Below are 24,320 nucleotides of genomic sequence, written 5' to 3' on the forward strand. Positions count from 1 at the left end.
GTGTTAGGACTTATCTTTGTTTCAAGATTTCAGTATGGCACTTTCAATGGCACAAATTAGAAGTACAGTAATTACACCACTGATGGAAGGATTGACTCATAGCTGGAACAGCTAATGTCTGCAGCTAACTTTTCTTCAACTCTTTCTAATTTTGGTTGTGTTGTTTTTTCCCAATAGCCACTGCAAGGAAGATTTTAGGTAATGCTGATTTTTAGAGATCTGGAATTCAACTATTACTGTCTTCTGACATCAGCTGGGTGAGTAATACCACAGGCCAGACAGGCAACTTCAAAGCAAGATTACCCAACTGAAGTTGTAATTTAGGATGTGGTATAATTCCACTGGGTACAGCATTCAGATTACTAGAAAGTCAAGTATTCAGTAATGTACAGAACTCCATGCCAAAAACCAGTTTTGCAATAATTTTATTTAGATAGGAGGAAGGTTAATTTTCTTTAAATGAAAGAAGGAAACTATGGATATTTGATCCTTTGCCTTGTTCTTTTTATTATTAATGAAGATCTCCCATTTCTAGGTTGATACTGAATTTCTTGTTTTTAATTGCTTACAAAATAATGTTAAAACTAATCGACTATGTGGACTGTCCTTTCACTTTAGTACACTTTTGAGAGTGGAGTGATTTGGTACTTCATTTTACTCAAATGAAAATCAAATACTTTACTTTCCAGTTTAGCTGAAAACTGTGAAAGTACTGAGAAAGTTCTTCTGGATAGAGATGCTGAGTATTTATTAGCATCAAGCAATATTGTAGAGATTTCTTAGACAGTTTGAATATTTTCTTCTCCTTTGCCAGTTTGAATATTCTTTCTTTTCTACAAATGCTTAAGAGCCAAATAACTGGGTCTATAAATATGGTAGGAGATCCAGCTCCTTGGCCTCATTTTCCAGTTAGTTTACAGACAGATGTAAAGATATAAATATTATCATTTCCAAACCAAGCCTTAAAAATAGAGGCCCATGTAAAAGTTCTTTGTTAATAATTTTGAATTATTAATAAAGCTATGCTACAAATACTTTCTCTAGTCCAATCAGGTATGATAAAGAATGAGCTTCATTTGCACCATTTATATGGATCAGCAACAGATCTGAACCAAATGCCTGTTTTTAATTTAAGTCAGGACCAATATATAAGCACCTCTTACCACTTTTCAGACTCAGAGACCTTGCTAGGTATTGTCCCTGCTTCTGTGGCATTTTACTCTTCACTTAATTCCTTGTCTTAAAATAAGACTGAATGTATAGATGGGCAAATAGGGCCTCTGAAAAATGATTGATCTCAAAATAATCAGTATATCATAGCAATGGAAGCTTTGCAGGAAATGATACAACATTACTGTCCTGCAAACTGGATATGAGGCTGTAGCTGAGTTTGTGTGGTTGACTTTGGTTCATCCTGCCATTCATTGATAATGGATGTAAGAAATCTAGAAACTGCAGAAAGTCAACTGGAATAATAGATCTATCTGATCTCTCTGCGTTTTTTGGGAAGTATATCTTTACGTATTTTTCACAGTTCTGGGAAATCAGAATAGTCTTGAAGCACATTCTCATCGTGCTACATCATTTGCATGTATTATAATTACAACATAAATACATATGAGTACAGAGCCATGACTCTTTAAAATCTATTGTCAATAAATACAATCATGTTGAACAAGTTAAAATAGCTTGCAAAGACATTTAAGCTAAGCAATATAATAAAATAACATAAGCCTTAACATTTGTTTTACTTTGGCCCTAGAATGAGGAAATTATTAAAATACAAGAATATTCCATTAACATAAAATATCCAGCAGCTATTATAGGTGGAACAAATGAAGAAAGAAGAAAACTTCTTGTGTAATTAACTAGAAAATGAGATAAACAGTCCTCAAATGAAATGTGAACAATCCTATGGGGACATTGCTGGCAGCTGTTTGAAATACAGTTTTTCCACTTTTAACAGATTTGGACAAATACATTTACTAATTAGGTGAAACAGGCTAAAAAAATAATTTAAACCTATTAAAGAGGTATATTAAAAACAGTGGTGGGATTATTTACAATTATAACAAAAATAAGCAATGGAAGAAAGTTTTATTTATCAGAACAGTCCCCAAAATACTCCTGGAATGAAAGCCACTGCTCTCCCCCAGCTGGCTACTGCTCAGTATTTGTACATACTTTCCACCAACTTCTCACTCCCTTAATTCTTCTTCCTTTGGAAAATGCTCTTGCTTGCAAGCCACATCCACTAGCAAATGTAGATCTAGGAAGAACACAAATGGCAATCCAATATTTATTCTGTAGGTGGGTGCTTAAGATGTAAAGTACATCTTAAGAGATAGAAGATGTACCCCTGTCTGTCTTAGCTAATGGGGTTCCAGACCCATATTTGCCAGGTAAACATAGTTCCCCAGCAGCTGTGGCAGAACAGAGTTCTGATGAAAAATTAGGCATTTTCCTTCTTGCCACATTTTACAGATACCAAGTGGGTAGGGGAAGTCATTGCACAGATGGCCACTTAGAAATCCACAGCTGCAGATAACTAATCTTTTTTTTTTTGGTGGTGGTCTCTTTATATAATGCATAAAGGTGAATAGTTAATAACTATAGTTAAAGAATATGGGACGGGCACATAACATCAAGATACAAGAACCAATGGGTCTGACAGGAGAATACAGTCCCTGCTAAAGGTGATACCTGCTTTGACTTTAATATCTTATCTGTAATCTATCTATATACTACTAAAACTCATGTCTGTTTGAAACTTTGTAACCTTTAACTGTGTGAAACGGTGCATCATAGGCCAACAATTTTTGAACCAAGATACCTCAAATGGGCTAACTTACAGAATGCATCTAAAATCCCATGGAACAGAAATTTGGCAAATTTTATAAAACATTTTATGACATACAAAATTATCATAAAACATTTTATGAAGTAATATAAAATGTCAAAAACATTTCCTGTAGTCAACTCCTGATGTTTGACTGTGTCATACAGTTCAACACTGGCTACCTTCAAGGCAGATACATCTCTGAATATCTCCCTGAACTTTTTAGAACTTTTCCAGTACATTAGAATGTTGAAGGCACTGAGGAATCTGGTAAGGAAATATCTCTGAAACAATGACCCAATGGGTCATGAGTTCTCTAGTGCCAAATAAAAGTAGTGAGTTTCAATCACAGTGTTGCCTAAGTCAAGCAGACACCCATCTCAGAAAGGCAGTAGATGAAGCTGAAGCATCATAGACTGAACTTGGAGATTTAATAGTGTTAGTGTTAATATTTTTATTTGATATGCACTTATACATAAGTGCAGCACAAGCAGATGACAATAAAAATCACAGCATACTATTTCAAGAAGAGACAATTGATTAGCAAGCAGATAGTCAACCCATTTCCAAATGTTAATCAGAATGAGGAAGGTTGTTGTCACAACTTTTACTCTCCCAAAACAAGATTTCAAAAGCTGCAGGACTCATGTCCCCAAAGAGAAATGTCACTCCTGGACAAAATACAGTCCAATCAGGGAAGAAATTAATAAAGTCACAGGCATCCATTCCTAACCTTCATGATGCCAAAATGATGAAGCATACACTGTGATGTCATGGTGCATACTCCACCCTTTCATACTTTTATCACAACACTGTATCCAAGTATATAAGGGGCAGAGTTTGCATTGTGATGTCACAACAATGTTTGGTCAATTGCACTCCCATCCCGTAAATGCTTATGGTCAAAGTATCAAAATTTCCTCTGAGCAAAACAGAATGCTCTCTGAGATGCAACTGCTATGGTGATTAGAAAAGAACTGAAGGAAAATGCTGGGAGTTAAACCTAGGGCAAGTAAGTAATGTAAGGGTGGGGCTTCCTGCCAAAAATCTGTTTTAAAATATTCCAAAGATGCAACACACAGCCCCAAAACACATAAGCACTGTAATTACCACAAAGACTTATCATTGCATAAAATATGATTTTGGTGTAACATTTCAAACTTCCTTAATGGTAAGAGTTGTTTGGCATTTGAGCAACCTTCTTCAGGAGTTGTTGGGTTTTCTTTTGCTAGAGATGTGTAAGGCTCTGAAGTTCTATTCTGCCCTGCAAATCCTGCACAGAGCAGGCCTCAAATCATTTTCAGCTCTTTGACTGTATTTTGACTGTATGGTCAAGAGATCAGATAAAGGTCAACAGATGATACATTCTGTTATCCCTCCATTCTAATGCTCAAATTCTCCTTCAGTTGAAACCCTATACATGGTTTTCTAAAAGTAGGTGGGCCTAATGCTGAGCAGAAAAAGTATGTATACAATTCTGCTCACATCTCTTTGACTATTTATTTATTTACTGTATATTTTAAATTTAGTTGCAGCCAATCTCACTCAAAGAGCAACTATGGGAGACTATGGTTAAGAACTGCACGAGGGCTGATCAATGTTAACCATAGTGCATTAGTAATCAGGGTTTTATGTCCCTAAGCTCATATTTCAATCTTTGTATAAAAGATAACTGTGCTTCATGTTAAATATCATTAATGCTGGTGTCTGAAGAACTAATAGAAACAAAATTCTTCCACAGAATTGAGGAAAAGCACAGCCGCAAGTATTTCCAATATAAATAAATTCATACGAGAAGACTCCGAAAGCCTGCCATTCTTACCAGGGGATTTGCCCTTCTGTGAACTGCTCCTTCTTTCTCTGCATTTGGTTTGGATGGATGAAACTGAATCTTTGGCACATTTGCTGAGAGGACCCACCTCTGAAACGAGGAAACCAATTTGTTCTGAGGATGCAACAGTCTCTGATGTATTTGTCTGACACTTTATATTAGGATCCGCCTTATAAAGAAGTAAAACACAAATAAGCAATAATTTTATTTCAAAAATTTCAGGTAACAATGGTGTAGGCCCTTGAAGCCCTTTCACCACAATATAATATTTATTTCATTTATAACCTGTTACTATTCCAGGGCCCCAGGATGGCCTATACTGTTTTCCCACCTATGATGTCATAACAAAGACTTCAGAAAGAAAAGTAGGAAGCTGATTATCCAAGATTTCTTTAAAAAGTTTAAATGTGCCAAAGCATATCCAAAACCACCACCAGAATGTATGGGCTTCTCTATTGTGGAAAAGGAGTTATCTTCCAAGGAACAATTAAACTTTACCCTTATTATCATCACCATCATCTTAACTCACTTATCAAATTAGCCCATTTTCTGAGTTTACACAATTCACTGAACAATAAACTAATGAAACTGGCTGGGTTCACATAACATGCTGAGTGACAAAAAAGCTAAGCAAATGTAATGTTAACCAAGCTTAGAATGTTGTGTGAACACTGCTGCTAGTTTTTTGACTGACCTGCCAAGTATGTTATGTGAACACAGCTGATTTCTCCTAAAACTTTTAATAGTGATTACAATATTCAATTGTGTTAATTATGTATATTATGCAATATTTGTATTTTATAACTTTGGAAAGCAAGTATTTGATGATGCCATAAAATATTTTGATTCTAATTTAAATACCTGCTTACTACTAAAGAACACTGAGATGTGATTATCAATACAGGATATAGCATAGTTTTTATATTGCTCCATACCTGTGGCTGACTGAATGGAAGTTCCTCCTGTACAAATACCATGGAAGACTGTGCAGAAGACTGGTTCAGTTGTTCTTTGACCTTTGCTGATGTTTGTGGTGTGACTGTAGGCTGCTGCACTATTTGAGCTGTGGTATTCTCCACAGGTTCTGTGGTATGAATAGCATAGATAAACTCTGGAGACTGTGGCAAGGAACATGCTATAGCTTGTTCAGACTCTACAACAAAGGATGTAATATCTGAGCCTACAGGTGTCAGAGGTTCTAAGTGGCTGGTTTGACCTGAAGAAGCTGTATCGCTATTCCCTGGATTAACTATTAATTGCTGGTTTCGGTTTGACTGCGAAGTTGGACATTGGTTCTCCACTGGTTCTACTTTTACCATTTCCAGCTTTGGGGATGAATGCATTTCATCAACAATCTGAAAGACGGCTTCTAGATTGACTTCTGTCTTTTTGTTTTCATCAGAGGTGTTGCAGGACCAATTAGAAGGCAAAAATTCAACTGGATATGAAGATTGCATTGGTGGATTCTGGTGAGACACAGACATTTATTTGTACATTTTAGACTAAGCACTGCTGAGTAAAACAAGACAATATAACCCAATAATACATCTGTCTTTAGCATATACTGTCTATAGTACAGTTACTTTTGAAAAAAATACGAAGAATCAAAGCTCTTCATTAACAAATTTTAATTCTGGTGTCCTCTTTATCACTTATCCCTAAAAGAAAAGGCTATAAGTACATAGGCAAGCAAGCAAATAAATAAATATTATTTCTATTTACTATAACAATGTTGCAGTAGAGATTGTATTTGGACTAGGCTTTCTGTCATTACTCTTGAGAAATCTTGGGAGAAATTCTATTGTGTGAATAATTTATATTACTTCAGAGCCAAAGCAATTAATATAAAGCGCTTAAATATAGATATTTATGGTTTCATAAGAACTATTTTCCCTAAAACAAAAATACTTAACAGAATCTTTAAAGATTATATATCATTCTACAACTATTATACACACACACACACACACACACACAAATATACAAATATACATATATCTCTGTTCAAAATCGTGTCCAATTCTTGGAGACTGCCTGGACAAGTCCCTGCAGTTTTCTTGGCAAGGTTTTTTCAGAAGTGGTTTGCCATTGCCTCCTTCCTTGGGCTAAGAGGGAGTGACTGGCTCAAGGTCACCCAGCTGACTTTGTGCCTAAGGTGGGACTAGAACTCACTGTCTCCCAGTTTCTAGCCTGATGCCTTAACGACTATACCAAACTGGCATTAACCTTTCTAATTATTGAAGTAATTTGCCATGAACAAAAATTATACCTCAAAGTTGAGCCACAAATATAATCAATCTGGTGTTTCTCAAATTTTCCTTTTTAACCTTAATGCCATACCCCTAACTACTACTGAAACAAAGTGAAGTTTCAGAACTTGACAGCAGGGTCCGCTTTCAGAGAAACATACAGTATATTGCTTTGGACATGCCTCAGACAGGTCTCTGGAACCTAGCCAATGCACTCACCTGAAAATAGCTGCAGTGTGTATAGATGGAGGCTGTAGGACTACCACAACCACTTAGGGGGTCCATATGGGTAGGTGGAGAGCAACACTGTAATACAGCTAGAAAGAAAGGAAGAAAAAAATTAAAAGGCAGAAGTGGTATTTCCAGTTATTAAAAGGGATTTTCTGAATTGCATTTTTAATACTATTATAGTTCTGCTAATTCTAATCTAGCAGGAGATTATGGTATGGGATCAGACAGATAAGCCATGGACCTATATAAAAAGTATACATAGTCTGAGGACTAATCAAATAATCTAACTCCTCTTTTCAAGCACTACCAGAGTACCTTCCCCTTCCCATAAGTAAATGATTTATATGCTTTCAATAGATGGTTAGAAAGGGTTCTATAAATACGATCTCCTAGGAAAACTGAAAACAGTTCTCTGCTGGGTAAAATACACTAATACATCCCCCCTCCCAAATCAAAAGCAAGCCTGGAGCCCCATATAGTGTGTCAATATAGGCCGACCAAGCCCAAGCAATATGGAAAAAGACTCTCTAGGGAAATTCTTTATTAATCCGATTTGTGAATAGCTAGATTCAGGGTTGGATTGCCAATCATAGTTTTATAAAGGATTGTACCTTATAGATTGTGATCTATAGAGACTGGGCCCCTATGGTAAGACTTGAACCCCACTGCCTGGACTGGCTACTTAACCTGGTTAGATAGGAAAACTTAGATAGGTCTTCAAATAGGCAAATGCAAAAGAATGCATAACACAGATTATTCTACTTTTATTTCTCTCATCACTGGGTAGTTAATCTGTCTCACATATAGCAATTTTTTTAGCCCATGAAAACAAAAATATGTGCACACTTTTTTACCATTATTAAGCCCAATTTATATAGAGAGTCAGCTAGTAAAAAGTGTAAAATCACTCAGTGAGTGATTAAATGAACTGGAATTTATATTCAGGTATGTCTCTGTATTCTGAAATATACTTTCCAGATGGGCAAAAGTGAATTCAGGGACAAACTTGATCAATCTAGATTTTGTCTCAAGTCTTTATTCTTCTCTTGTGGTGGTACTTTTTCTTGAGCATGCTCATACTTTCCTCCTCTATCCAGGAAATTATAATATATCCTATTGTACAAAACTGTTTGTATCATGACTACTAGTAGTTTGATAATACTATGCATATTTCTTCTTCTGAATCTGATTGCATTTTGCTGTGCTAGGATCTGAAAACATATCCAGGGATATTGTTTTGATGAATCTCTCCACTCACTGGAAAAGAAGACAACACAGAGTTCCCAAACTACTTGCAATCTACCTGTGACAAATTGAAAACAGGCTCACATCGAAGAATTTTTCTTTAGCTAGACTATAGAGTTGAACATATATTGCATCAATAGTGTCACCAATTTCTTTAATAACTTAAGTTTTTTAACGCACAGCATCATCAAAGAGTTGTGGAATTTCTGAAGGCAATATTGTATAAGGGAAAGAAAGAACTAGCATTTAGTGATAATATTCAGCCTCACTGGACACTGGACACAACTAACTTATAGAACCAACTTTTGAAATAAGTTTAAAATGTAAATTACCAGGTTATCATTCAGAAAAATGATTGTGTTGAATTCTTCTCTATTCTTTGACATTATACATTTTTCCCTCACCGGCTTATAATCCTACTGCTCTGAAGATTTTTAACCAAGTATCTGCGTATGACCTCAGTAGAAGAGCACAGCTTTGACAGCACTGATGTTTAAAATAGAACAGTCTGTCTGAACATTTTGTTTGCTTGTTGTGTTAAGGCAAAATCCCAGGGCTGCTTTACCTAATATGAACAGCACAAGCTAATATGACAGAGCCACAAGTCCCTGCTAAAACTTCAGTGGGTGCAATGTAAACATTAAATAAATGTATGCCTTTGTATTATCACATATGCTAGAACACACTGCATAGGCCATGGATCTCCGCAGTAAGTTTCCTGGATATTTGAAGTTTAAAAAATAGACATACTGTATGTGCTTTGTTAGTCCATGGTCAAGGTGTGTGACATGGACTCTGAATACGTATGAAATAGCTTTTAGGCTTAAGCCATGAATCAAAATATTGTCATTTTCTGATATTATTGAAAATAATTGAATATAGATGTTTGGAGTAGATCACATCAAATATCAAGTATTTAAGAAGTAGCTGTGTGATTTTATATAGTATATACAATTCTAAAGTATATATTTAAGTATAGATATAAGTATAAATTCCAGGCTAGGTCCTTTTTCTTACATTTCCAGTTAAAAGAATTGTGGAGAGCTGCCATCAGTATTTTAGATGATAGCTTGATGGCTGGATTACCTCATTGCTTTGAGACAGATGACTACTATTGCAGAGATAAGAAAAACTGTGTAACTTCAGAAGTTGTTGAACTTCAACTACTATTAGCTGCAGGTGGCATGGCCAGTGGTCACAAACAATAGCTGCAATACAATACTAGCAGGCCACAGAAGCCCCAAATGTTCCCTAGTGCTCCTTTCCTCTAAACAACAAGCAGAATTGCCATGGCATTTCTATATTATCAGGGATACCATATCACAAGTCCTACAAAGAGACAATCTACATACTGTACAATAATACAAATTTGCATCTGATTTTTACAGATCAGACATTTTAATAGTTTTGTGGTAGGATGGGAGGTTTTCTGTTGCTGCTACTGTTAAAAAACAAAACTTTGTTGATAATTCACTAGTCTTCTAGTAAATTTCTGTCTACCTTCTGTCCCCTGCTAGTCTAAAACATAATTCTATGTTTTTGCTGAAATAAACTAATATTGGAACATGTTACCTGTTGGATAGTAAGCTTGGGAGTATGGTGCTGAAGCTGCATAACTGGTATATTTCTGGGAAGATGTGGCCATTGTCTGAGGCCCTTGCTGAATGTGCACAGATGTAGAGCTGGGCTGCAGAGTGTAAGTTACCTCTGTTGGGAACCTCTGCAGCACGGGAAATGGGACCCCCTTGTCTGAAAAAGTTGACGTCTCCACTTGCCCTGGGAGCATTCCAAGGGAGTTCTGCCATGTTCTGGGAGGAAAAGGAGTCCGATCGGAACCTTTCAGTGGAAAAGCATTTTGGTTGTGAGATGATGGTGACAGGTAGGAATAAGGAGATAAACTGTCTCGCCGAAAAGATCGGTGAACCTGCTCTAAAGTCAATGGTGCTAGAGATGGGGGAGGAAAATGAGAAATTTGATAGGTTATCAAACATAAGTCAGAAGCTGCTAAGTCTATAATATTGTATAATCACTTCTAAGCATATTTGCCTAGATTAGTTTTAATCAAATGTTATAGCAAACAGTGCTCAAATAATTTCCTAATTAGAATTAGAAAGCCATTAATTTGAATCAATTGACATACATATATGATTCTGGAATAGGATTTCCTTAAATGAGAGTTAACCCTGCTTTGGATATCAAATCATCCCTGTGACATTACCATAGGGCTAGGAAAACCCTAGAGAGATACATAACTTGGATTTCAGGGAGAAGACACCAGCTGTTTAGATAGTACAACTATAATACCAGTGGGCTGATTTATCACCACCCCTTGATTAATATGTTTAATTTGATACTAGGAGTATCCATTCAGAATCAGCTAGGATAGAGCCCTTTTTAATAATAGTTAACAGTGGCAATAATATACAGTAAAAATAAAAATTACTAAATGAACACCTAAGAAATAATCTGGGATAAAAAGTAATTCTTAAAAAGTGTTCATCTGGCACCAAGAGAATAACACTAAGAGTATTCCACAAATGGAAGGCTTTTCTTCTGTTTGATACTTGCCATAACTCTGAAAGTGAGTTATGGCAAGTAGACAAAGACCTCAATAATAGTCTACAAATAAGCTTATGAAAGTGTTCTTCAGTTACTATAATTTCAAGTTGTGAAGAACATGAGATAATAACCAGCAGCTTAAATTAGATCAGAAATGGGCTAGAAATCAGTAGTTTTCTGTGCTATTAAATGTATTCCAAAAATGTTGCCTTAGTTTGCAGGTTCACAGATCTTTAAAAACATTTTTACAATTTCTGAGCTACCTTCTGAGTTACATTCACATACAACTTGATGCAGTAGTCTAATCTATAGGCATTACTGTAGGCTGGTGCATCTCTGCACCTATTCCTGAAGATCCCAACTCTATCAAGTGACACATATCTTAGGTACATCAGGTCTGTGTATTACTGCAATAAATTCTATATGAAACTACCTGTGAAAAGTGTTAGGAAACTACACTTGAGCCAGAATTCAGTAACTAGGCAGTTAAGCAGTTATCACCTGTTGGAAGTATGTGATTCTCTTATTTAAAGAATTGTACTGGCTTCTAGTTTATTCTGGACCCAATCTAGAGGACTGGTGATATTCTTTAAAAACATTTTATTTTGGGACCAGAGTATCTGAAGGACCACCTTCTGCTGTTCATACAGCCCAAGGAAATTTTCAACAGACATCCTAGTGCTGATAAACTCTCAGAAGTAGTCTTGTTTGGAAAGAGAGTTTTTTCAGTAGCTACAGTATACCTTTTCCCTCCCAAATGAGGTTTGTTGTAATCTTTATTTTGGACTTATATTGGATAGTTCAAATATTCTAAGAGTGACTATTCTCTCATTGCTTTAACTTGCTAGGAGCTGTTCAGTTAAATTATTTAAACCATTTCCTGTAAACTTAACTTTTTTCTGCTGTTTTATCACATCCTCATGCTTTATTCATATTTTGCAATTATAAGAAATATTTTATTTGTTAAAATATTGTTAGCCTTCTTGAATTTGACTGAGGAAACGTAAAAAAGTGTAAACAAATGTGTTAAGAGGAGCAAGCAAAAAAATTATGTCAAACAAGAAGACAAGTAGGATTATGAACAAATTACGAAAGTGGCATCAATACTGGATTTCTTTTCTTTCCAGGCATGTACTGAAATAGGAAAGAAAAATGTGTACATCTCTTTTTCCATATGCATGTTTGTTATATTCCTATGATTTCACACATTAAGACTGATGTGCATGTATTTGTTACATCTGATGATATATGTGAGCTTTTCTTACATGGGTGTGATATTTATGTAGCAATACTGCCTTACATGAAAAGATCCTAGTAACAGGATGCAATGAAAAAGGAGAAATGACACATTGTTCCTCTAAGCTGCTTACAGTGACCAGCTATGAAGTACCTCTTCCAGCTGTTTGGGAGATTTCTACCTTTTCTCCCCTGACTGTGGTGGTGATTCCAAATGAAAAATAATGCCTTATTAAAAACAGAGAACAGAATGCCTGCTCCATTGCTCCCCCTCCTGTTCCTTTTGTTTAAATTTTATTCACTTGCTAGTAATCTTAGATTGATCTTGATGAACAATTTAGTCTATTTTTATCCTGGTCCTATGAATAACAAGCAATATTTAATGTTTCTATTGCCATAGCAACTAGTAAACTTGGTGCTCAAGCTATCAATGATATGCACCTGTTTGTTCATAGGAGATTATTGGAGACTTAATGCTAGAAAAATACTTGAAAAAGAGCTGCACTAATCAAAAGAATGGTGACAGTACAAAATGCAAACAGCACCAACTATTTAAGATGAATATTGAGAAACTGCAAAAAACTAACCGCTGCAAGCATACTCTAACAAAAGATGGAGCAGATAATACATGCATAAGCATATCTCTTCTTCCAAATCAGCCAGCTAAACCTCTGCAGTTTCTCAGATTTTTTAAAAAAATTAATTCCCAGCATCCTTTGGGAAAAGAAAGTACACAATAAATCATGTTTAATCATGATTTAGGTAATGAATTGGCTGGATTCACAAAATATGCTAGGCCCAAATAAACGGTGGCGCTGCGGGTTAAACCGCTGAGCTGTCGATCGGAAGGTCGGCGGTTCGAAACCGCGCGGCGGGGTGAGCTCCCGTTGCTCGTCCCAGCTCCTGCACACCAAGCAGTTCGAAAACATGCAAATGTGAGTAGATTAATTGGTACCGCTTCGGCGGGAAGGTAACGGCGTTCCGTGAGTCATGCTGGCCACATGACCCGGAAGTGTCCTATGGACAACGCCGGCTCTAAGGCTTTGAAACGGAGATGAGCACCGCCCCCTAGAGTCGGACACGACTGGACTTTACGTCAAGGGAAACCTTTACCTTTACCTTAAACTCAACTACTGGTCAGGTTATATAAAGATTTGGCAGAATAGCACCAAGTAGGGATGATTATTCTGAATAATTTGTCATAGAGCAGGTGCAACATCTAAATGAATGGGTGAATCCTGCTCCTCATTGGATCTATCAGCCTTGTAAGGCACTGCACAGCTCAAATCTGCAGAGTAGAAGGAAATAAGAGCATGTACATTAAAATACAATATTTTAGCTTGTCTGGAACACATCTTTTCAAGCAGAGTGGGTTCAGAATGGATTTTCCTTCTGTCTTTCAATAGTTATCAATGGATGCAATAGGTAGGGATTGAAACTTGTATGAGATTTTGTCATTAAAGATTAGAGAGAGGTGGTTATTTTGTATTGCAAGGATGTATTTGGGGATATGTTAAACAGTAAAGGAATGTTTCTGTTCTGAAAACATTTATTTGCAAAGGACTTCAGTGAGATCTATTTTAAAACCTTAGCTAGTCAATTGGAAGAGTGGAGACTCTGTAACTAAAAATATTACGTCCACACGTCCATAACCACTCAGTATAATGTGTGGCAAACTAAAGGACTTTATCCAATTGCCAGACTTGGAACGTGGAAGTGTATGGATTTTGCATTGACATTGGGTAACTACAGATTTGAGCCAGGACCCTTGGATGGTTCATACCACTTGTTAGTGACTGCATGGCTTCATTCACACAATACACTTAACCTGGTTACAGAAAATTCATTTTCTGGTCCATATAATAAATTGAATAATTAACTAATCAAACAGTGTGGCTTTGAATGACATACTAGGCCACATAAAAGCTAACCAAAACTAGTAGCAATCAAGCTTAGTATATTGTGCAAATGCAACCACTAGAACTTTAATTGATCTGGGTGTGTTAAGTGTGTTGTGTGAATCAAGCCAGTGAGTTATACGCTTTATTCCTATAACACACTGAAGAGCCAATCATATTTGACTAGATGAACCTTGGCTATGTGTTTCATACTTTAACGTGCAAACCCAGAATGCTAAGTTGAGCAAAAATAGTGGCCCAGTTAGGGTAAAAATGTACAAATACAGCCGTAAGGGCACAGAGAAAACTCAGTGTTCTTAAATCTAAGGGCAGTTCTCTTCATTGTTTTTTTCTGCAAAGATTGAGATGCTCAGGATGAAATTGGAGAGCTTCTGAACATGCTTTCTCACTGAACTGGGGCTATACTCTGGCAGACTATGGTTCCTCAGGATGCATGATGCACCCTGCAAGTGCTTAGCACCATTTCCCCAACGCTGAACCTTTATTGCTACTACGATATCGTTGTTGCTGTTAGTAACATTCTTATTGCACAAGGGAGGAGGTGCTGTTCGTGGTGACGGCAATCGCACCCTCCTCTCTCACCGGGCTTGTTGTCGTTCTTGGCAGCCACGGCCCCGGCATGTGCCGGCGGGGGATTGTGATGGTGCTGATGTTGCTGGCTGAGGAGGGCCTCGCCACCGTGAAGGGAGGTGCTGAGGAGGCGCTGGAAGCGGTTGGGCGGCCGGCTGGTGACTTCTAGGCCTGCGGCGAGCTTGGCCTTGTTCGCGCTGGTCAGGCGTTTGAGGTGCACCAACAGATCGGGCCGGTCGCGGCGAAAGTGCGGGCTGTGGAAGTGATGCAAGGGGCCGCCTGGGGCCGAGGCGGCAGCTGAGGCGCCTGCGGCGGATCCGCCGCCAGACGAGGATCCGCCGCTGCCTCCCGGCGGGCCTAGCACCACCTTGCGGAAGCCGTACAAGTTGAGCTGCCGGATGAAACTGGTGAAATTGGTCGTCTTGAACAGCTCCGGCGAAGAGGAGGAGGACGATGATGACGACACGGGAGAAGCTGAAGAGCCGCCGGCGGAGGTGGGGCCGACGCCGTCGCCCCCCGGGCCGCCTCCCACCGCGACGGCCATTCCGCTGCCGCCCGCGCCCAGGAGCTCGGCTTCGAACAAGGGCTGGTCGATGAGAAGCCCTTCGCCTCGGGCGTCCCAGCGGATGGAGCGGAAGCGCGGGCTGTTGACCAGGCGCCACAGCTTGGCGGGGAAGTTGTTGGGGTTAATGGGCGCGGCCGAGAGCAGGGGGTCCTCCATCGGGGTGGCTCGGTCTGCGGGGAGCTACCAGGCTTTCGAGGCCGCCTCGCGCCCGTTCGCCTTCTCTGCCTGCCTCCCCCCCTCAGTCCAACGGACGGTGGAAGGCCCGCGTGAGGCCGATCGGCTTTTTTCCAACGGACGCCGCCGTCAATCATCGCCGCCGTCGAGGCAGAGCGGGCTGACCGGGCTGCTTGGCGGCGCGCGCTCCGGCCACCTTCTCCCGCCAAAAGTCTCGGACGGAGAGACCGCGCCGGCCGGGGCTCTGTTTCTGCCTTTCAACCTTTCGCTTGGCGAGAAAACAGTTAAAATCACACCGCCCCTCTCGCTGGAACAGAACCTTGTACCTGCGTTCACACAATACGCTTAGACCTGGTAGCTGCCTTTTTTGGCCCTCTCTAGTTTGCTGCCATGGTGGAGAGCAGAACGGTTCTGTTGCCCAGTGCGATACTACAGGTGGCTTCGGTATCTACCCAGTTGTCCTTGATAAGAAGAGTAACTTTAAGAAAGATTTAAGTTTACACAAGATCTTTGCAGCAGGACAAAACCTTTTCTATCATCATCAGGCTGGTTCCCATACAGTGTTCTTAGAATGGTAGAGAAGGGGCCATTGTGTTACCTGGAATTTTAGGCAACAATTGAGGTCAACTCCCAGTTCCCTGCAGGAATCCAGATAAAAGCATGGCAACAGATGGCTGTCCAGTCTGAGAAGACATCCAGACCAGAGGAGCTCATAATGCTCCTTGGTAATTGTTAACACTGTTGAACTATTGTACTATTATATATCTTTCCTAACATTCAGCTGCAATGTACCTTCCTGTAACATAAGACCATTTTTCTATGTCCTAGATTCTGGGGTGGTAGAAGAGGTTTGTTTGTTTATTAATCAAATTTATCACCCCCATCTCCCCTGGAGGTTGTCTAGACTTTATGTGTGACATCTGTGCAGGAACTTGGAGGTGCTCCCCTTCCCTTCATTGGCTTTTCTCCAGCCCCCCCAAGACCTGATCAATTGCCTGATTACACTTGTTGCAGTTCTGTGTACCTTCCAATTTCTCTGACCAATTGGGGAGTCTGTGCAGAATATAGTAGAACTGAAATGTTCTTGTAAACTAAAAACTACTTTCCTTGATGCATTGCAAAGTTAATATTTGCTTTTATATCAGCTACATCATAAAGCTAGCTTATTCAGTTCACAATCAGCTACAATTCCAAGATCTTTTCAAGACCCAGCTACAGTTTCAAGATCCTTTCCACGCATACCTATGCATAGGTAATAGTAAGAATCACCCACGTACACATACGCATTAGATATATTTTTCCTCGGTGAAGAATTTTGTATTTTTCTGTATTAAATTTTGTTCTGTTGTTTTCAACCCAGTTCTCTCACCTTTCAATAAAATTTTGAATTTTTTAAAAATAGTTTTAATCATTCAACCCAGTTTTGTATCATCTGCAAATCTGATAAGGGCTTCCCTCCAAGTCATTAATTTATTTAATACCTGGGTTTATATGCTGCTTTCATGCCAGACATTGTAACAATGTCCCAATACAGTAATTAAGTTTAAACATTAGACTATATAAATAAACATCAGTCTGGCTGGCACTCTTGAACCATGCCCAGGATCAATATCTATTCATTTCTCACCTTCCATCCCCAAAGGGCCTCTGGATAAGCCAGGTCTTAACCATCTTCCAAAATACCAACAGGGACAAAGTCATCCTTGTCTCTAGAGACAAGTTCTAGAGGGGGACCATCACAGAAAAATCCAGACCTCCTCTCACCCTAACATGACCACTATATTGATTCTTACCAAACTGGCAGATTCCTAACAAAGCTAACAAAGTCTGAAGCCATATAGGGCTTTTTAGGTGATAACCATCTTGAATTGCTCCCAGAAGCCAACTGTCACCAGTACTGTTCCTGTGATAATAGTGCTATATTATTAAATCAAGCCTGACCCATTACTGCATGGGCAGCCTCACTTGAACCAGCTATAGCTTCGAAATGGTCATCAGGGACAGCCCCATGTAAAATAATATGCAGTAGTCTAGTCATGAGGTGAAAAGGGAATGAGTGACCACCAGCAAAGCTTAAATATAGAATTGTTACCCTAAAAAGTTGGATATATATTTTAACAAATAGAAAATAATTTAGAAGCCTGCCCTATAATCTTAGGGCTTAAGTTTTTGGATATTCAAGTTAGGAACAGTGTTTGTAATACTGGGAGTTGTAGGTATTACATGTAAATAAGAGTGATAGTCACTTCACAAAAAGGAAGTACCCATGTGATGCTAACACATACCCCCTACCATCCATCCATCCATCCAATTTGTATAGTGGCCCATTTCACAGAAAAATGACATTCTTAGATGGACTTTCCCACCATTCTTAGTCACCTCATCTCCAGTCTGGGGTGCAATTTCCTTTTTATCTGTGGCCTAATTTCTAAAATGTATGCATGTACTCTTCCCACCCACATAGCACAGACTATTCCTTCATTTTCTTGCAATAAAAAAAAATCTCAAGACTTCCCCAAATTTCCTGTGTCATAGGATAAATTATTATTGCTGATGAGGCACATTTGTTCCATTACTCCAGAAAGTAGAACATTTCAGTGGTAAGAAAGGGCATTTCCTCTAAATATCAGGAAGAACTTCTTGTTGGTATGAACTGCTTACCAAAGGAACAGACTGCCTTAGGTGATGGTCCCTCCTTGTTAGATATGTTTAGCCACTTACTATAAATAATGTTATCCAGTCTTCCTGGACTCAGCTCCTGCTCCGTGATCATGTGGCCAGGAAGGCCTTTTATAGCTGCATCTGGTGTGCCAGTTGTACCCTTTCCAGACTGGGAGGTGCTTCAGTCACTCATCTCATGGCTTGATTGCTGTAATGTGCTGTATATGGGGCTGCCCTTGAAGACCACCTGCAAGCTTCAACTGGTCCAGAATGCTGCAGTATGAGCAGTGATGGGCATGCCTCGGTATATCCATGTAGCACCTCTGCTCACAAGTGGCACTAGTTGCCAATTTGCTTCTGGTGTGATTCAAGGTGCTGGTTGTTACCTATAAAGCCCTTCAATGGCCTAGGGTCTGGTTACTTGAGGGACTGCCTGTCTGCCCTCCTGATTTGATCGGGCAGGATTCATTTGATTGAACAATGCCACCTACTGGAACCCCAGAAGCATGCCTTCTTTGTAGCAGTGCCTGCCCTATGGAATGAGTTTCCCCAAAGATCTGGATGGCCACCACCCTGCTGGGATTTCAAAAGGCCTTGAAGGCCTTTGACAAGGGTGAATAAAGCCTCCTGGACTGTATGCTTTTGTTTCCCTCTGTTCCTGTCCAGTTCTTGTCATCTTGTCATCTTTTATTTTTTGTTTCTTAATTGCATTTCCCCCCTTGTTTTTATTGTTTTTATTTGTGAATCACTGAGAGTCATTGGGAGTCAGGCAGCATACAAATTTAAATAGTAAAACAACAACTTATATCAAATGGAAAATAGTACTAAACTACTGTATCTACCCTTGCTGGGATCAGCCTCTACTTCAAAAATGGAGAAAAGGAAAAAAAATAAAAATATGCTTTCTTGAAGCTGGTAACATATGGGGGTTTGGACATTTGGATGTCAAAATTAAATTAAATTAGATCCAATACTCTGACCAAAAGGGGGTGGGGGAAGCTGGTTCCACACATTTAGAAAGACTGAGAAGTGATAGGTTGTTGTGCAGTCTACATATAACTAAAAGCATATTCTATGTCCAGCTCTCAAATCCATACATCCATCTTCCTCTCGTCTTCATTGAGAACACTGAGGTGTACCTTCCCCATCTAGCCTGCCAAGCTAATTTCTGTTGCTTAAAAGCCACTGCAGATAAAAGAAACCATCTGGGACTACACAAATGGTTCAATCTTGATGGCTTTGTGAATGTTTTACTGATTTTATGTAAACTGTTGGTTTTACTGTAAAGTGTTATTATATTTTTAAAAAATATTACTTCTCATGTGTTAAATATCAGACTGTAAGCTTTTCAAGCAAGGGAACTATTTTCATTGTTATTTGTGAAGTCCCATAGAAGCGAGATGCTATAAAAGCAAAATCCTGAGAAACAGACCTCTGGCTGTCTTAAATTCTCATTTTTTGCATCTAGAAGAAGCAGAGCAATTCTGTATATATCCTCAGGATAATATATGGTGGAAGCCAGCACCAATGGAGGAGAACAACATTTAGTCAAAAATTAAATAATATGGCCCAACAAAGCAGCACTAATATAGAGATTTTATTCAACTGTATTGAATTCTTACAGCACATTGTTTGTCACAAAGCTATTGATCCGATTTTGGAGTTGTTTTGCCTGAAGACAGTGACACAAAATTCATGAGAGCTGAAAGCAGTATTAATTAATCATGGCTAACTTGAAGGGTCTTTTTCTCTCTTTGTTTTCAAATTTTTGTTTTACATCTGTGCAAATGAGCTGAAAAAGGAACCAAACCTGAACTCTCCTACTAATTACATCACTCTATACAAAGTTCAGTGTATGGCAAAATCAGATTCCATCTTGTACCCATATGAGGTTTTGCTGCCTGAAAGAGGCCAGAGGGCAATTCAAACAGATCCAGTGTAGAAGATGATGCTGGCTCTAGGGCTTTTGACCCAAAGCAGGCTGAAAAGTGGAAGGTAAGAAGTGGTAGCTTGAACCATTAATTTTCCCAAAGGCTTTAAAAACTAACCAAGAATGGGTAGCTGGTAAGAATTCAACCCAAGTGTGAAGACAGTATCTTCAAAATCTTGAGGAAAGAGATATTCGTGCACCCATCCTTCGTGAATTGCCTGAGGACAGTTGGACTGGCTTAAGCCATCCACCTCAAAATCTTGTTCATTCTATAGTCCTATGTAGATGTAAATTTCAAAATAAAATGATTATGAACACTGCTCATGAAGATCTATGGAAATGGTGGTAACATTACGCTTGCCTTTCTAAAACATTTTAGTTTTTGTTTAGATTAAGTGAAAGTAGCAGAGTAAAATAACTGCTAGACTGCTGCCACAGGGGAGCATCCATAAATCAGAAGAGTCATTTTGAAGGGAAATTGATGTCAGAATGAACGGAAAAGCATTCTTGCAGTGTTGTTGATCACGGTCTATAGTGTCCCCTGCACCTTCTTAAGTGTAAGAGGGAAAATCCCTGTTTGTCAATATTCCCTGTTTTCCATCTATAAAATTGGCACCTTCCCCCAACTGTTTATTCTCCAGATAAATTTTAAGTGCAGAGAAGTAACATTAGCAGCATTTTGGATTGAAACCCTCAAGCACACAAAACAGCACATTCCAGGAGGTAAAGAAAACCCACATAATAGTCTGCCTTGAAGCATCAGGTTTTCAGATTAAAGAGCAACCAGAAATATGGAGATACAAATGCAGCCTAAGGGAGAGGGAATACACACTGTGATGTGTCAAGAGGGGGTTTAAGCTGTCACTCCTGCAAAGACACTGGTTATGAACCAGCTGTTCAATACCCCAGTGGACAGGAAGTGCACCAAGCCAAAGTAAATTTTGCTTTCCATACACAACAGCCCAGCTGCTGGGATAGAGTCTATTCCCTCAAGGAACACAGGGAAAGTGCAGAGATACACTCTGCCTGATAAGGGATCCCCTTCCTGGTATAGTACTAGTGCTGGCCTTGGGCTGGATATCCAAGAAGGTAGTTGGCAAGCTGAATATGACTGAAACATGACTAACACAGCCAGAGCGAGCTCTTGGAGATACCACACTCTGGGGCTGCATTCTTTCTTACACAATTTAACCTGACTGCTTTCTGAGGTGGAAAGAAGGGGGTTCTGATTATGTTCATGCCTTTCTATTGCTTTTGGAAGGCAATTATTTGCACTATATCATTTGCCACCCCTCTGAAGAAAGACACTGTGGTCTCTAACTTGGCCTTATGTCTTGAAACCATAAACAGTACCATAATGTAGGCCATATCACACTCTTTAATCCAAATTCCTCATCTCCAATACACGGGGCACCAAGTGGGGAAAACTGCCGACAGTGCATACAAGGCTTGGCGATCAAGTGCTGCGCTACCGACCTCTTCAGCTGCAGCAGAGGCAGCCTTCTCCTTCCAGTCTGCAAGTGAAAAGGCCAGGCTTCCACAGATTTCCTCTGCTGGTATTCAGCTAGAAGCTGTGGCAATGGGCTTCTTCAGATGCTGGCTCATAAGTTCCCTGGCACGGGATACCTGGATGTGATCATAACAGGAGTTGCAGACGAGGACTGGATCATAAAGCTGCTGATCAGGAATGGGCAGCTTTAGATGGCAGCAGCCGGCACAAAACACATTCCCACAATTCCTGGGTAAGAAATAACACATAAAAGCAACTGTGATACTGGGGCCAGAGTAGGATGATGTATGGAGGATCTTGTCTTAAGATCAGGGGCTGAACTGATTTAATACTTTAAAGAACCCCTAGAAGTTTGTTTGAGTGAGGAATGGAGCTGACAATGCAACCTGAGGATTTTAGATATCCTGTTGTGCTATGTGTTTTTTCAAAACTTCCCTGAAGCCTAAAGGACAAATACTACACAATGAGGTGAGCACTGAGAGTTTAGCACAGATTAACACAGCTCTTAACATGTACTAGGTTTGTGTGTGTGTGTGTGTGTGTGTGTGTGCATGTGTGTATTGTAGACAGGAATAAAATAGTAATTTTGAGGCAGTCTGGGCAGGGCCCACAGTTCAGTGCCAATTACAGTCTTGATTCAGAATAACTGAATTTTGAGATTCACAAAAGGTAATCACAGTACAGCACAGATTAAGAAGAGTTGTTACGGGCAGTGACAGGAACTTTCAGTCAACAGGCTTGTAGCATGGAGGAAGGGGCGTATGTAGAACTACCAGGGTCCCAGGCACACCTTACAGATGGGATCCCCAAAGAGTCAGTGGGCTCCGGCACCGAGCTTCTTGGGCTGCCAGAATTGAGGGCAGACTTGAGGGTCACATGACTGTTCAGGAGGACGACAGCGGCCAGCAACAAGCACCAGGGACACTGTCAGAACCTCTAAGTGCTTTGCTTTCACTGTGTGGTCAGCCCTCCTCGCCTTGTTCCCAGGAATCCAATTTATTAAAGAAGGCGGGCAGTGGTGGCAGACTGAGGTTACAGAGGTCTCAGGAGCAGCAGTGGAGGCAGAGGTGGTAGTGTAGCAGCAATGGAAGTGGCAGCTCCTCTCTCTTTTCCTCTTTCCCTTCTTCTGCACCGTTCCTCTGCTATGGGTCCTACCAGGGCCTTAAGAGACCAGGTTTGTTGAAGGCATTCATAGCGCAAGATTTCTATCCCTTAAAGCTCCATTCCACTTACATAATCCGGCCTACCAGCAACGGTGGGAGACTGAAGCCAATCTCAGAAGGATCAAGTTCCTAGCCCCTTTTCTAGAGAATACTCTTTTTCCAATTGTTTAATTATCACAAAGCCATTTTTCTCCTGTAGAAAGTATTACATGCTGCTACTTGTATTAACATACTATTTCTAAGACTAAAGGGTGTTAAATATCTTTGTGATTTTCTAATACATATTCCCAAGTATCTAACCAAGTGATTGGACATTGTTAGTTGATGATTATCATGACTGTTTTGTCAAACTTTGGCCAAACATAATGAACTGTCCTGTACTTCTCAAGAAGACACCACTCTATTCCCTTTTTCCCCTAAGTAAAACTCATCATTCCCTTTCCACTGCCCTCAGTATTTGCCACATATTCTGGGGATGTACTTAACAATATGAAAAAAGGATATGGGAAATGGAGATGTGTCATAGCAACTACTGTTACCTGCAATGGTGTCTGCGTTTGGCCAGCCAGAACTCACAGTCACAGTTAAAGCAGTGTGAGGCCATGTGGTCTGGAACCCAACGGGTGACCTGTTTAAAAACACAGAGTGTCATGGATGGTCTTGGTTCTGCTTCTTACAAATAGCATATCTGTAAGTGAAGAAGCTACACAGCACACACATTTTAACATGTCAAATATGTTTTAAGCATTACTTTCAAAACAACTGTCTGATGAATAATTCAGAAGGGATTAATAAGAGGCATGAAAAAGCAAAATAGTGGGTGTTTCACTAGAAACAGTAAGGTTTATTAAAAACTTAAAAGGACATCAGAGATTTCTGAGAGTAGACAACCAAAGAGGGAGTTACCAGTCTGAGAATGTTTTTTTACTAAGGGGAACCAAATGCAAAATAAATGTTTATACCTCCCTAGAAGAAAGCAAAATAGGAAAATACAGGGAAAAAAACCAAGCAACGGGAATGTGTTCATCTTACATTGTACAAAACTAAAAGACATAAACTATCTCCATGCAAACTAGCCAACTAAAGGGATGTAACATGCCTCAGTTTCCCTTTTATCAACAGGCTCCCAGCTTGCTTCAGATAGACAGTCTTCACTGTGATCAGAGTAAAAATCCTCATTTTCACTGCCATCTGATTCCTTGAGGCAAGTCTGCAAGGAAGACCATGACAGCCATCAGATTACCTATAAAACATCCCATACATGACTACTTCATTCACAGTTTCAGCCTTCCCCAAAATGAACTGAAAATAACCACAAGATCATAGATAATTAATTGCTTTCTATCATGTCAGGTGTTATTCCAACTCGCTCAGTATCATCTCCTGTGATTTTACCATCGATATCTAATCTTTTAACTGATGTGCCGAAGACTGAACCTCGGGCCTCTCCATGGAGAGTGCTAGTTAATGATGGTCCATGCCAATCAACACAGCAGAAGTGTGGGAGATAGTGCAGAGTGGTAAAACATCGTATTTGTATGTGGGTATCTATGTCAAGAGAGAAAATGTGTGTCTTTGTGACTATGTGCACGTGTGTGTGTACAGAGAAAGTGCCTACAAACATGTTGATGGTAACAT

The 24,320-nt window shown here is 39.5% G+C and overlaps 2 protein-coding genes and 1 long non-coding RNA gene across 3 annotated transcripts in view; 1 reads left to right on the forward strand and 2 right to left on the reverse strand.

The window, feature by feature from the left end:
- Positions 1 to 129: 129 nt before the first annotated feature.
- LOC134493974 (uncharacterized) lies at positions 130 to 8,573 on the forward strand. Its single transcript, XR_010067625.1, has 3 exons — positions 130 to 257; positions 6,073 to 6,139; positions 8,359 to 8,573. It is a non-coding gene; the product is annotated as an uncharacterized LOC134493974 (long non-coding RNA).
- HSF5 (heat shock transcription factor 5) lies at positions 1,741 to 15,649 on the reverse strand. The gene is made up of 6 exons (XM_063298818.1): positions 14,692 to 15,649; positions 9,968 to 10,339; positions 7,139 to 7,236; positions 5,606 to 6,136; positions 4,662 to 4,839; positions 1,741 to 2,269 (listed from the first exon to the last, which is right to left on the reverse strand). The coding sequence occupies exons 1-6, from the start codon at positions 15,398 to 15,400 to the stop codon at positions 2,199 to 2,201; spliced, it is 1,959 nt and encodes a 652-aa protein (XP_063154888.1). The 5' UTR covers positions 15,401 to 15,649; the 3' UTR covers positions 1,741 to 2,198.
- Positions 15,650 to 19,661: 4,012 nt separating this feature from the next.
- The window catches only part of MTMR4 (myotubularin related protein 4), a 60,236-nt gene continuing 55,577 nt past the window's right edge, over positions 19,662 to 24,320 (reverse strand). Inside the window, exons 17-19 of the mRNA XM_063298837.1 lie at positions 23,782 to 23,892; positions 23,222 to 23,310; positions 19,662 to 21,747 (exon numbers count right to left, since the gene is read on the reverse strand). Coding sequence (XP_063154907.1) covers positions 21,570 to 21,747; positions 23,222 to 23,310; positions 23,782 to 23,892 — 378 coding nt within the window. The 3' untranslated portion in view covers positions 19,662 to 21,569. The remainder of the gene's footprint in view (positions 21,748 to 23,221; positions 23,311 to 23,781; positions 23,893 to 24,320) is intronic.

This window comes from Candoia aspera, chromosome 1 (genome assembly GCF_035149785.1).
Source record: "Candoia aspera isolate rCanAsp1 chromosome 1, rCanAsp1.hap2, whole genome shotgun sequence".
Taxonomy (NCBI): domain Eukaryota; kingdom Metazoa; phylum Chordata; class Lepidosauria; order Squamata; family Boidae; genus Candoia; species Candoia aspera.